We start from the raw sequence: 15,261 nt of genomic DNA on the forward strand, positions 1-15,261 counted from the left end.
ACTGAATATTGACAACATATGAACGTCGCGCCCCCTCTCCATCCACATGTTTTACAATCAACAAAAATGCAACAAACACAGCGAACTATGAACACTCTGTGGAAACGCTCCCCGCCCACACTGCTTGGTGCCTCGTCTGAGCTGCTGTGACTTACATTACCATAGTAACTAACTAGATTACCATAGTAACTAATATATCATGCAAAAGTGCAGATTCCAAGCATTGAAAGACTTAGTGTAGTTGAAGACTTACGGTCATTAGAAAAGATGAGTGCACATCATAATGGCAGCTACACTTTCCATCTTAAACATCTAAATAAATATTTGGGAATGTCCGGCGGGCCAGATTGAAAAGCTTAACGGGCCTTCATTTGCCCAGGTCTGCTCTAAGGGGTGCCCGCGGCCCAAAAATGTGCCCTATGGTTAAGTCAAAATGTGCTAATTTAATCTAATCCACTCAGGTAATAAAGCAATATATTCCACACCTGACAATGCTAACTTGCTCCGTCATAAATAAGGACAAACACTCCCCACCTCAACTTACTGCACGTTTAGTCGTTATGACCGTAATGCCGAGACGGGACGATGAAAAAAAAATGAAAAAAAATCCACAACAGCAGCGAGTGTGATTTATTGACAAAGGCCTTTGTCGTTCAGCAAACAGGAACTCTCACAACATCCTGCTGAACAAATGAAAGGGGAATGTTCTTTGAGGAGTGGAAGGGACTCGGCAAACACTGCAACACCCAGCGCGAGTGCAAACTTCAACGCCGACATTCACAGTCGGAGAAGAAGCGAATACGACGTTCAAGGTCCGAGAGTTGGCCATTTCTATGGCGTTAATGAGACTGCGAAGGACTGTTATTGATGTGCTAAACCTCTTTCTTGTTTAAAAGCTACGTAGGATAATTAAGGGCACAGATGGCAAAGGGGGCGCCAACTTTCCGATGTATTTTACACAGTACACCCCGCCCTTCCACGGCTTCCAGTGTGTCATGACGTAACTAGCTTTGTAATGGATTTAAAGGCCTACTGAAATGATTTTTTTTTATTCAAACGGGAATAGCAGATCCATTCTATGTGTCATACTTGATCATTTCGCGATATTGCCATATTTTTGCTGAAAGGATTTAGTAGAGAAAATCGACGATAAAGTTCGCAACTTTTGCTCGCTGATAAAAAAAAACCTTGCCCCTACCGGAAGTAGCGTGACGTCACAAGCGGTAGTGCTGCTCACAATTCCCCGTTGTTTACAATGGAGCGAGAGATATTAGGAGCGAGAAAGCGACGATTACCCCATTAATTTGAGCGAGGATGAAAGATTCGTGGATGAGGAACGTTAGAGTGACGGACTAGAATGCAGTTCAAGAGATATCTTCTTTCGCTCTGACCGTAACTTAGGTACAAGCTGGCTCATTGGAATCCACACTCTCTCCTTTTTCTATTGTGGATCACGGATTTGTATATTAAACCACCTCGGATACTATATCCTCTTGAAAATGGGAGTCGAGAACGCGAAATGGACATTAACAGTGATTTTTATATCCACGACAATACATCGACGAAGCTCTTTAGCATGAGCTAACATGATAGCATCTGTCTCAAATGCAGATAGAAACAAAATAAATAAATCCCTGACTGGAAGGATAGACAGAAGATCAACAATACTACTATCAGGAGTAGGGATGATACTCGAAACCGGTTTTCCCGGTTGTTCGATAAGAAAAGAACAGAGTCCTCGGACTCGAATCCCTTTTTGAGAACCGGTACCCCTTATCGAGACAACTATAGTAAAGAAAAAGAGTTGGTTCTTTATTCGAATCCCTGGGAACGAATCCCGTCCCAACCAGAAATGCTCCGTGTAACATCACAAGAAATGACGTCACGTAGCTCAGTCATTAGGCGCAGATTGCGAAAGCAGGAAAAAAATGGACGGGAAAAAGCGCTCCAAGGTGTAATAAAGTTCAAAACAAAAGGTATAATCCAATAGATAACTTTACTGAGAGATTTGAGCAGGGTACAAACTCATGACCAACACTTTTACCACCAACCGGAAACATAGCAACCAGGCTAGCAACGCACCTCCTTTACGGCAGCTGTCACAACGTTCTTAAAGCAACCGCAGCACATACATATATGACATCTCCCTTTTTTAACTTTCGTTTTTCTTTCCTTGTAAACAAAACAAAATCACACTGTATATGTGTTGTCTGTCTAATTATAAATAATGCAGACGAGGCGTGTTGGCTGAGTTCTTGACGTTTACTTTCACAGCGTGCTCATGACCTCATTCTTAGCTGCCGGGTGACGATATGCAACAACACTTTTCGGGGCTACCGCGCATGCTCGTCACTCCCGTTGCATGCTGGGTAGTGTAGTTGTTATATTCCCTGGCTCATAACATCTTTCCCCATATAAGGAAATAATGTTAACTCAATAAAGTGTATTTCTTTTTTTAGCTTTAACTTTTCATTTTTTAGCATTGTAACCACATTTGCAAACAACTTTTCTCTTCATAGAATTTTCTTTCAATAAAGAAATAAAGTGCAAAAATGTCAAAGCATCATAACAAACAGTTGTGTCAAACAGCAGCAGAAGTGCACTTTTTGGAGAGCTGTATTATTTTCAGTTTTGTGCCCAAGGGACTGATTTTATTTAACACTATATTATTATTTATACACCTATAGTGATCACAGAGACAGCTTGTTTTTGTGTTACTGTATGTATTTGTTTTTCTGAAAAATCCCACTTAATATACTTTGGGTAACAACAGTCAATATTTATTTATTTTATTTTATTTTTTTAGGGGGGTAACAGTCAATATTTATTTATTTATTAGATTAAATTGTTTTCTTATATAATAAAAGTGAGCTTTTGTTAAACCAAATGTGTGTTTTTTTCCATATACAACAACCTATCTGGACTCAATAAGAGAATTGATAAGGAATCGGTTCGATAAGAGGATTCGATAATAGGCTCGAACTCGATAATTTCTTATCAAACATCATCCCTAATCAGGAGACACCGAACCAAACACTGGACATGTAAATACACGGTTAATGTGTATTCGACGCCTGTCGAAGCCTAGCAATGCTGTTGCTGACGACGCTAACTTAACAACGGGACCTCGTCAGAGCTATGATAAAAACATTAGCGCTCCACCTACGCCAGCCAGCCCTCATCTGCTCATCAACACCCGTGCTCACCTGCGTTCCAGCGATCGACGATGCGGTCGGCGGCCCGGAGACGTAGGAAGTCAAGGTGAGTTCACCGCTAGCGCGTCTGCTATCCAACAAAGTCCTCCTTGTTGTGTTGCTACAGCCAGCCGCATTCACCGATCCCACCTACAACGTTCTTCTTTGCAGTCTCCATTGTTCATTAAACAAATTGCAAAAGATTCACCAACACAGATGTCCACAATACTGTGGAATTTTGTCGAAGAAAACAGAGCTCTGTGTATTGTGTCCAAAAGGGTCCAAACACTTCCGTGGACCTCGCGACGTCACGCGCATACGTCATCCTCCAAAGGCGTTTTGAACCGGAAGTTCCCCGGGAAATTTAAAATGTCACTTTATAAGTTAACCCGGCCGTATTGGCATGTGTTGCAATGTTAAGATTTCATCATTGATATATAAACTATCAGACTGCGGGGTCGGTAGTAGTGGCTTTCAGTAGGCCTTTAAATGGGTATCATTTGGAATTGTTTGTAGTGCACGGACGTTTTTTATAATATCTACAAAGTTCAGTGGGCAGGTTGTGTTACGTGTGACCGTTTCTTGTTGACAATATGTCTTGGTTTGGATTTTTTCTTTTGCACCATGACTAGGGAAGGTTATTTGCATTGGGTCATATAAGTGAAAGCTGCACATATATACTTCGTCTTTTTAAAGGGTACTTCAACATTTTAACAGTACAGTATGTACTTTTAAGGCTGAAACGACGCGTCGACGTAGTCGACGTCATCGGTTACGTAAATACGTCGACGCCGTTTTTGTGCGTCGACGCGTCGCATATTTACGTCACACTACCGTCATGGCGGACCGCAAAGCAGACGATCAAAGCAGACGATGCGAGCGGTGCGAGCGAGGGGGGAAAAGCATGCCAAAAGTGGTCAAAAGTGTGGGAGTATTTCAATAAACGGCCTAATAATGTTGTTGTATGCACACTGTGTCGAGCGGAAATGGCCTATCATAGCAGCACAACGGCTATGAACGAACATTTGAAAAGAAAACCATCAACTAGTCAATCGTCCGCGCGAGCATACGTTGTCATCATTACACAAAAACATGAATGTGTCATTTGTATCTGCTAGGGGTGTAACGGTACGTGTTTTGTATTGAACCGTTTCGGTACGGGGCTTTCGGTTCGGCACGGGGGTGTACCGAACGAGTTTCTAAGCTAAAGCTAACTTTAGCTGCTAAAGTCTTAACAAGCTGCTTCGCTCTTCTGCCTCTGTCTCAGCACGCAGCATTGTCCCACCCACACAACCACCTGATTGGTACACACGCAGCATTGTCCCACCCACACAACCATCTGATTGGTACACACGAAGCATTATCAGCCAATCAGCAGTGTGTATTCAGAGCGCATGTAGTCAGCGCTTCAGCGTGGAGCAGATAGGTGTTTAGCAGGTGAGCATCAGGCAGTGGACTCTCCCCAAATGATAATAAACACCTCCCAGTCAACTACTAGTAACATCACTATGAGCCCGTTGACCTTCTAGAAATATAAACTGCAGCTCAGCTCACTCGCAGTCCTGGCTTGAGGTGAAGGCTAATTACCTCTCAGTTCCAGCCACATCGACCCCTTCTGAGCGCCTATTTTCAGCTGCTGGGAATATTGTAAACAAGAAAAGAACCAAACATGTACACATGCTAACCTTTCTTCATTACAACTGTTAGTCACTCACTGGAATGAGTAGAATTGGTTATTGTGTACTGTGTTGGACTGGATGTTTATTTTGCACATTTTAAAAGCAATACTTAATGTTTACAGTGCTCCAGAATATTTAGATTGGCACTTTTTTGTATTGGATGTTTATCTTTATTTTTGCACATTTTAGCAAATAAGCAATACTTTCACTTTTGTTGAAATGTTTACACTGTTGTTACAGAATATTTTGTTTTGCACTTTTTTTGTACTGGATGTTTATCTTTATTTTTGCACATTTTAAAGTAAAATAAGCAATACTTTTACTTTTGAAATGCTTATACTATTGCAGAATATTAAGATTTGCACTGGATGTTGACTTTTATATTTGCACATTAAAAAGCAAATAAGCTACTTTTAATTTTGTTAAATGTTAAAAGTTTTAAATGTTTACATTGTTACAGAATATTTAGTCATGTTGTTGTCAATGTTGACTGAGTGGCCATACTTCTTTTTTTTGTAAATAAAAGCCATGCCTTTTGAAAAAACGGGCCTACATTTATTTTTTCATCTTCATTTTGAATAAAAAAATAATCGGTAAAAGGAAAAATAATCTATAGATTAATCGAAAAAATAATCTATAGATTAACCGATTAATCGAAAAAATAATCTATAGATTAATCGATAGAAAAATAATCGTTAGCTGCAGCCTTATGTACTTTATTATCATATATGTAACTCTGTTAAGGATAATCTAATAATTTATGCACAGACAAGATGTGTAAATTTCAAAATAATACATTTTTTGGCAACCACTAAATTGTCGTTATATTTCAGCTTTTTTTAAAGGGAACTTCAAGGTCTAAACAGTACAGTATGTACTTTATTATTACATATGTAACTATCTTAAGCACTCCTGGGCATTCTGCGGCCCGCGGGCCACATCCAGCCCTTTGTGCGTCCCTGTCCGGCCCGCGTGAGGCCAATCATAAATTACAAAATACATTTGAAAAAGTATCTATGTCGAGTGTGCAATACAACGGTGCTGCTTTTGTTTTGAAAAGTGTTATTTGTATTACTTCCGTGTGGACGTATGCGCGTGCGTGATTGTGAGTGAATGTGAACAGCTGCAATCACAAATTACAAAATAAAGTTGAAAAAACATCTATGTCGTGTGCGCAATACAACTGTGCTGCTTTTATTTTGAAAAGTGCTATTTACGGGCGTATGTCCGTGTGTAACCTGTGAGTGAAGGTGCACAGCAACAAGTGATGCACGGTTTACACCCGAGACGCTAAAAAGAGAAAAGTTGATGAGGAATGGCGTGTTTTCAACAAGACATGGACTGCCAAGCCACGTCCCCTCTAAGGTGCGCGCCTGCGCAATTGCGCACTGCTCAAGCGTCCTCTGCGCACAGCAAATATATGCCGCGCACCAAATCAAATCCCATCTGAATTCTAAACAAAATAAACACATTTATTCTGTGTAATTTTGCAATGCAACTTTGAGTGACAGTGACAACAAGCGGCCCTAACGGTGTTCGTCAACACCGTTCAATTGAACACCGTTCAATTATTGTAACGTCTATCGAGATGCTTCGAGGACAGATATTATATCGATCACTTTATTGAGCAAAACTGTTTATATTCGACCATAACCACACCAAAAACATGAGTAAAACACTTCTATCTCGAAAAACTAGTCATTTTCTGCCGTACAAACCAGGCCAAAACCAACTTGTCATCTGTCACCAACACGCATAGCACTAAACCACTGGTGCGTTTATGGCCACACAAAAAGTCAGACAACTCAAACACCACACAAAGTTACACTATGACTCCTCAGTCATACGTGTGCTTATTTTACTGTCATTTATTATTAATGTTGATTTATTTATATTAATCATGGAATGCTGTTATTAGAGAAAGTTACAGGAATGCACACTTCATCCTATGCTTACATTTCATTGTGCAACATGAGGATGTTTAAGGGGAACTAAATGTGATCTCTGAAAGGGGTACAAATGATTTCCAAAGCAGTGCTTTTGGTATAAAGTTAAGTTAGGTTACATGAAAGTATTATTATTATTATTATTATTTATCTTACGGTATACATCAAAAATAATACTGAGCAAAATTTAATTGAAATATTGTCGATGTGGCCCTCCAGCAGTGTTCGGGTTGCTCATGCGGCCCCGGGTAAAAATTAATCTCCCACCCCTGGTGTAAACAGTGCAGTATGTACTTTATTATCATATATGTAACTCTGTCAAGGGTAATCTAATAATTTATGCACATATGAGACGTGTCAATATCAAAATATTGCCTTCAACCACTTTTCGGCAACCACTAAGTTGTCCTTATATTTCAGCTTTTTAAAGGGTGCTTGAACGTGTACACAGTACAGTATGTACTTTATTATTACACATGTAACTCTCTTAAGGGTAATCTAATAATGAATGCACAGATGAGATGTGTCAATCTCAAAATATTACATTGAATCACTTTTTGGCAAGCATTAAATTGACGTTTGAGTTATATTTCAGCTTTTAAAGGGTACTTCAACATTTTAACAGTACGGTATGTACTTTATTATCATATATGTAACTATGTCAAGGGTAATCTAATAATGTATGCACAGACAAGAGATGTGTCAATATCAAAATATTACTTTGAACCACTTTTTGGCAAGCACTAAATTGTCGTTTGGATTAAATTTCAGGTTTTGAAAAGGTAATCTAATATGTTATGCACAGGTGAGATGTGTCAATATCAAAAATATTACTTTGAACTACTTTTTGGCAATCACTAAGTTGTCATTTGGATTAAATTTCAGGTTTTGAAAGGGTACTTCACTGTGTAAACAGTACAGTATGTACTTTATTATCATATATTCAACTCTGTTAAGGGTAATCTAATAATTTATGCACATATGAGACGTGCCAATATCAACATTTTACTTTGAACCACTTTTTGGCAACCAAGAATACATTGACTTAATGAATACATCCAAACACGTATTAATATTAATCATGTGGATCAGGGGGCACCAACCTTTTTGAAACCAAGAGCTACTTCTTGGGTACTGATTAATGCGAAGGGCTACCAGTTTGATACACACTTAAATAAATTGCCAGAAATAGCCAATTTGCTCAATTTACCTTTAACTCTATGTTATTATTAATAATTAATAATATTTACACTTAATTGAATGGTTTAAAAGAGGAGAAAACACAAAAAAATGACAATTACATTTTGAAACATAGTTTATCTTCAATTTCGACTCTTTAAAATTCAAAATTCAACCGAAAAAAAGAAGAGAAAAACTAGCTAATTCGAATCTTTTTGAAAAAATTAAAAAAATAATTTATGGAACATCATTAGTAATTTTTCCTGATTAAGATTAATTTTAGAATTTTGATGACATGTTTTAAATAGGTTAAAATCCAATCTGCACTTTGTTAGAATATATAACAAATTGGACCAAGCTATATTTCTAACAAAGACAAATCACTATTTTTTCTAGATTTTCCAGAACAATTTTTTTTTTAAAGAAATTCAAAAGACTTTGAAATAAGATTTAAATTTGATTTTCTAGATTTGCCAGAATAATTTTTTTGAATTTTAATCATAATAAGTTTGAAGAAATATTTCACAAATATTCTTCGTCGAAAAAACAGAAGCTAAAATGAAGAATTAAATTAAAATGTATTTATTATTCTTTACAATAAAAAATAAATTTACTTGAACATTGATTTAAATTGTCAGGAAAGAGGAAGGAATTTAAAAGGTTAAAAGGTATATGTGTTTAAAAATCCTAAAATCATTTTTAAGGTTGTATTTTTTTCTCTAAAATTGTCTTTCTGAAAGTTATAAGAAACAAAGTAAAAAAATAATGAATTTATTTAAACAAGTGAAGACCAAGTCTTTAAAATATTTTCTTGGATTTTCAAATTCTATTTGAGTTTTGTCTCTCTTAGAATTAAAAATGTCGGGCAAAGCGAGACCAGCTTGCTAGTAAATAAATACATTTTAAAAATAGAGGCAGCTCACTGGTAAGTGCTGCTATTTGAGCTATTTTTAGAACAGGCCAGCGGGCTACTCATCTGGTCCTTACGGGCTACCTGGTGCCCGCGGGCACCGCGTTGGTGACCCCTGATGTGGATGAACAAAGTTAATATTGTACGTAGCCTCTAAACAGGAAAGAGGTTTAGCACAACAACAGTCCTTTACAATCTCATTAACACCATAGAAATGGCCAACTCTTTAATGTATCGGACCCCATAAAGGCTTGCCTAAATTCAAACAAATCGTGACAACCACAATTAAGTGTTTGTCTTCACAAGACAGCGAAACGAGCGTTCGGATACTCCATCCCTAGAGTCATCACCCAAGGTGAAAAGAAAGGAATGTGAAGATAATACTCACAGACGAATGGCAACTGTCCGTCTCGCCGACATCATACAGAACGACGTCCTTGATGAAGACGGCGATGGCCTTGAGGATGAAGGACACAAAGAGATGCATGTGGATGTAGTTCCTGGTGCAGTGCAGCTTCCTGGAACACAACGTCGCTTGAATGAGACACGTTTGAGTCATTGGAGTCGTTCCAGTTCCAGAAATTGCCGATTCTCAACCTAAGTGATTCACTGTGTTTAAAAAAAGTATTGTTTGTTTTGCATAAATACTCTATTTAATTCATGTGTCTATGCCTGGGGTGTACAGGCAGAACATTTCAATACTAAATCAGTGATTCTTAACCATAGGGCCGGCGCCCATTGTTGAGCTGCTAGCGCCCCCAAAAAATATCTGTTTCTCAGCTGTGGCTGTATGGGCCGCGGTACTCAGTTGTAATACACTTTTACACCACTTGTGGCAGTAATGACAATATAAAACAGGGGTAGTTGTAATACACTTTTCCACCACTTGTGGCAGTAATGACAATATAAAACAGGGGTGGTTATAATACACTTTTCCACCACTTGTGGCAGTAATGACAATATAAAACAGGGGTTGTTGTAATACACTTTTCCACCACTTGTGGCAGTAATGACAATATAAAACATGGGTAGTTGTAATACACTTTTCCACCACTTGTGGCAGTAATGACAATATAAAACATGGGTAGTTGTAATACACTTTTCCGCCACTTGTGGCAGTAATGACAATATTAAACAGTGGTAGTTGTAATACAATTTTCCACCACTTGTGGCAGTAATGACAATATAAAACAGGGATAGTTGTAATACACTTTTCCACCACTTGTGGCAGTAATGACAATATAAAACAGGGGTGGTTATAATACACTTTTCCACCACTTGTGGCAGTAATGACAATATAAAACAGGGGTAGTTGTAATACACTTTTCCACCACTTGTGGCAGTAATGACAATATCAAACAGTGGTAGTTGTAATACACTTTTCCACCACTTGTGGCAGTAATGACAATATAAAACAGGGGTGGTTATAATACACTTTTCCACCACTTGTGGCAGTAATGACAATATAAAACATGGGTAGTTGTAATACACTTTTCCGCCACTTGTGGCAGTAATGACAATATAAAACATGGGTAGTTGTAATACACTTTTCCGCCACTTGTGGCAGTAATGACAATATTAAACAGTGGTAGTTGTAATACACTTTTCCAGCACTTGAGGCAGTAATGACAATCTCAAACAGAAGAAGTCACGGGGAATTTTCTGAAGCGCAAAAATTATGACTAAAGTGGTGAAGCTGTATTTTTATCTTAATTAATATTTGTATCCATTTGTTGACAGTTTATTTAAAAAACATACTTATACGGAACAGCTGGCGACTTGTCCAGGGTGTACCCTGCCCACCCTGCGACCCCGAGAGGGACAAGTGGTAGAAAATGGGTGGATGGATAGCGTCTTCATCATCTTCATCAACAGTATTATAGGCTGGACTGGACAGGTAATAAAAAAAATAAAAATAAAAATAAATAAATGAAACATGTGAAGTGAAGTGAATATATTTATATAGCGCTTTTTCTTTAGTGACTCAAAGCACTTTACATAGTGAAACCTAATATCTAAGTTACATTTAGACTGGGAGCAATTGGGCAAAGTGTCTTGCCCAAGGACACAACGGCAGGGACTAGGATGGCGGAAGCGGGGATTGAACCTGGAACCCTCAAGTTGCTGGCACGGCCACTCTACCAACCGAGCCATACCGCCCCCAAGGTTAGGAATGTGTACCAGTAATAAGAGTCTGCAGATTGAAAAAACAATTACCTAATGAAATGCCTTTTGTTTTTACTAATTTCTCATGTAAATGTAGTCAAATAGCTATTTTTGATCATATTAATAGTCCTAAAGATGACACTCCAGATGTTCCCCAAAGTCATTGAGGACAGTAGAAAGTGCCATCAGACACATTGTGTCGCATCATTACAGGCCGCTCATATCAACAAGAACAAGCTGCATTGTTCCGCCAGCCTCTTTGGTTTCGGAGCATGAATACAATATCTCCATGCAGGGGAGCTTTCAGGGCTCCTCTTGGATCATTTAGCACACCTTTTGTAGATAAAGGGTGCGGAGGCAGGGGTGCACGGTGATACATTTTGTACGTTATAGACGCTGGAACCAGTCTAATGTATCTAAAGCTATCTGAACAAAATGTTGTAGCTTTGTGTTGTAGGCAACAAAGCAAATGAGTGTAATATCTAACAATTCAGGCTTCCTTACCCTTTTGACCCACTTAAATATTAACACTGAATTAGCAATCTTACTTTTGATTTCAATCTTATTCAGAGCTTCACTTTTTCCACATGTTGTCATGTTACAGCCTTATTCTGAAATGGAATAAATTCACTTGTGTCCTCAAAATTCTACAAACAATACCTCATGATGACAATATGAACAAGGTTTTAATTGATTTTTGATAAAAGCCATCCTGGATATAAAAAAAACAACACTTCCCATCTAACCTGATGTTGCCCAAAGATAAAATTAAATTATGGAATGGATTAAGCAAAGCAATCAAACAATGTACTAATATGATCCACTTCAAGAAACTCTTCAAACTTAAAGTGTTTACAAAGTACAAAGAAGAAGAACCATGATAAACATTCTCAATTTATTTCATCCATCCATTCATTCATTCTTAAAGTAATCTTACTTATCTCATATGAAATATGACTTACTTCACCAATTATTATTATTAAATTAATACTATTATTTATTTATTTATTTTATTGTGATTACTTATGGAGTTTATTGTGAATAAATTGTGAACAGGAAGTGAACAAAAAGTTTTAGCAACTGTTATGTAAAGAAAAGGGGTAGGATTAAATAAGCTCTGCTTCTTCCTACTCCTTTTCGAACATGTTGAAAAGAGAAACTGGAAATTGTGATGTATCATGTTGTATGCTTGCATGTTCCAAATAAACTCAAACTCAAACTCAAAGATAGTGTGTGCCAAACTTCAAAAAGACTTGACGTAAAGTATTGAGCAAAGGCTGTGGATACTTATTAGGGGTGTCATTTTTTATCTTTTTTCCCAACTGAATCGTGATCCTTATTTGTAACGATTCTTAATCGGTTCAGAATAATAAAAAATCGATTTACAAAAATAATATTTAATTTTTAAAAAATAAAATAAAATACTAATAATAATATATATATATATATATATATATATATATATATATATATATATATATATATATATATATATATATACATGCCTCAAATTTAAACTTTTTAAGGTCAAGGTAAGTGTTGCCTTAAAGGAAGGTTCATATTTTAGAGCACCAAGGCAAACATTATTTTCTTTCGAGGCACGGGCTCGGGCTGTATGCATGTATACATTTTATATATATATTAGGGCTGCAACAACTAATCGATTAAATCGATCATAAAAATAGTTGCCGATTAATTTAGTCATCGATTCGTTGGATCTATGTTATGTGCATGCGCAGAGGCTTTTAAAAAAAAAATTAAAAAAAATTAAAAAAATTTTTTAATAAATCTTTATTTATAAACTGCAACATTTACAAACAGCTGAGAAACAATAATCAAAATAAGTATGGTGCCAGTATGCTGTTTTTAAAAAAAAAATAAAATGCTGGAAAGGATAGAAATGTAGTTTGTCTCTTTTATCCGATTATTAATCGATTAATCGAAGTAATAATCGACAGATTAATCGATTATCAAATTAATCGTTAGTTGCAGCCCTAATATATATATATATATATATATATATATATATATATATATATATATATATATATATATATATATATATATATATATATATATATATATATACATACTACCGTTCAAAAAGTTTGGGGTCACCCAAACAATTTTGTGTTTGAGCCTTCATTTCTAAGAACAAGAATAGACTGTCGAGTTTCAGATGAAAGTTCTCTTTTTCTGGCCATTTTGAGCGTTTAATTGACCCCACAAATGTGATGCTCCAGAAACTCAATCTGCTCAAAGGAAGGTCAGTTTTGTAGCTTCTGTAACGAGCTAAACTGTTTTCAGATGTGTGAACATGATTGCACAAGGGTTTTCTAACCATCAATTAGCCTTCTGAGCCAATGAGCAAACACATTGTACCATTAGAACACTGGAGTGATAGTTGCTGGAAATGGGCCTCTATACACCTATGTAGATATTGCACCAAAAACCAGACATTTGCAGCTAGAATAGTCATTTACCACATTAGCAATGTATAGAGTGTATTTCTTTAAAGTTAAGACTAGTTTAAAGTTATCTTCATTGAAAAGTACAGTGCTTTTCCTTCAAAAATAAGGACTTAATTTTTTTAAATGTATTTATTATTTATAGAAACTTGTCAGCTTTTTGTCATTTCATGATGCCTGTATCTCTATTTTTACATTTTGATTAGAGGGAGGTATTTTTTTAAAATTATTTACAAAAAAATTTAAGTAACCGCATTTTTCGGAGTATAAGTCGCACCGGGCGCAAATGCATAATAAAGAAGGAAAAAAACATATAGAAGTCGCACTGGAGTATAAGTCGCATTTTTGGGGGAAATTTATATGATAAAAGCCAACACCAAGAATAGACATTTGAAAGGTAATTTAAAATAAATAAAGAATAGTGAACAACAGGCTGAATAAGTGTACGTTATATGAGGCATAAATAACCAACTGAGAACGTGCCTGGTATGTTAACGTAACATATTATGGTAAGAGTCATTCAAATAACTATAACATATAGAACATGCTATACGTTTACCAAACAATCTGCCACTCCTAATCGCTAAATCCCATGAAATCTTATACGTCTAGTCTCTTACGTGAATGAGATCAATAATATTAGTTGATATTTTACGCTAATGTGTTAATAATTTCACACATAAGTCGCTCCTGAGTATAAGGCGCACCCCCGGCCAAACTATGAAAAAAACTGCGACTTATAGTCCGAAGAGTACGGTATATATATATATATACAGGCCTCAAATTTAAACTTTTTCAAGGTCAAGGCAAGTGTTGCCTTAAAGGAGGGCTCATATTTTAGGGCAGTGTTTTTCCAACCTTTTTTGATATAAGGCACATTTTTTGCATTGAAAAAATTCTGAGGCACACCACCAGCAGAAATCATTAAAAAACGAAACTCAGTTGCCAGTAAAAAGTCGTTGTCGCAATTGTTGGATATGACTTTAAAGCATAACCAAGCATGTATCACTATAGCTCTTGTCTCAACGTAGGTGTACCGTCACATCACGCCGTGACTTTTTGCTGTTTTCCTGTGTGTAGTGTTTTAGTTCTTGTCTTGCGCTCCTATTTTGGTGGCTTTTTCTCTTTTTTTGGTAATTTCCTGTAGCAGTTTCATGTCTTCCTTTGAGCGATATTTCCCGCATCTACTTTGTTTTAGCGATCAAGAATATTTCAGTTGTTTTTATCCTTCTTTGTGGGGACATTGTTGATTGTCACGTCATGTTCGGATGTACATTGTGGACGCCGTCTCTGCTCCACAGTAAGTCTTTGCTGTCGTCCAGCATTCTGTTTTTGTTTACTTTGAAGCCAGTTCAGTTTTAGTCTCGTTCTGCATAGCCTTCCCTAAGCTTCAATGCCTTTTCTTAGGTGCGCTCACCTTTTGTTTATTTTTTGTTTAAGCATTAGACACCTTTTTACCTGCACCCTGCCTCCCGCTATTTGCGACATCTACAAAGCAATTAGCTACCGGCTGCCACCTACTGATATGGAAGAGTATTACACGGTTACTCTGCCGAGCTCTAGACAGCACCGACACTCAACAACAACACATCATTTGCAGACTATAATTACTGGTTTGCAATAAATATTTTTAACCCAAATAGGTGAAATTAGATAATCTCTCACGGCATATATATATATATATATATATATATATATATATATATATATATATATATA

General features: G+C 36.7%; 1 protein-coding gene across 3 annotated transcripts in view; it reads right to left on the reverse strand.

Moving 5' to 3' along the window:
* LOC133665107 (vasoactive intestinal polypeptide receptor-like) overlaps positions 1-15,261 on the reverse strand; it is a 97,997-nt gene that overhangs the window by 30,088 nt on the left and 52,648 nt on the right. For all 3 annotated transcript variants that reach the window (XM_062070314.1, XM_062070315.1, XM_062070316.1), the window contains one exon: positions 9,297-9,426. In XM_062070314.1, coding sequence (XP_061926298.1) covers positions 9,297-9,426 — 130 coding nt within the window. The remainder of the gene's footprint in view (positions 1-9,296; positions 9,427-15,261) is intronic.

This window comes from Entelurus aequoreus, linkage group LG14 (assembly GCF_033978785.1).
Source record: "Entelurus aequoreus isolate RoL-2023_Sb linkage group LG14, RoL_Eaeq_v1.1, whole genome shotgun sequence".
NCBI lineage: Eukaryota > Metazoa > Chordata > Actinopteri > Syngnathiformes > Syngnathidae > Entelurus > Entelurus aequoreus.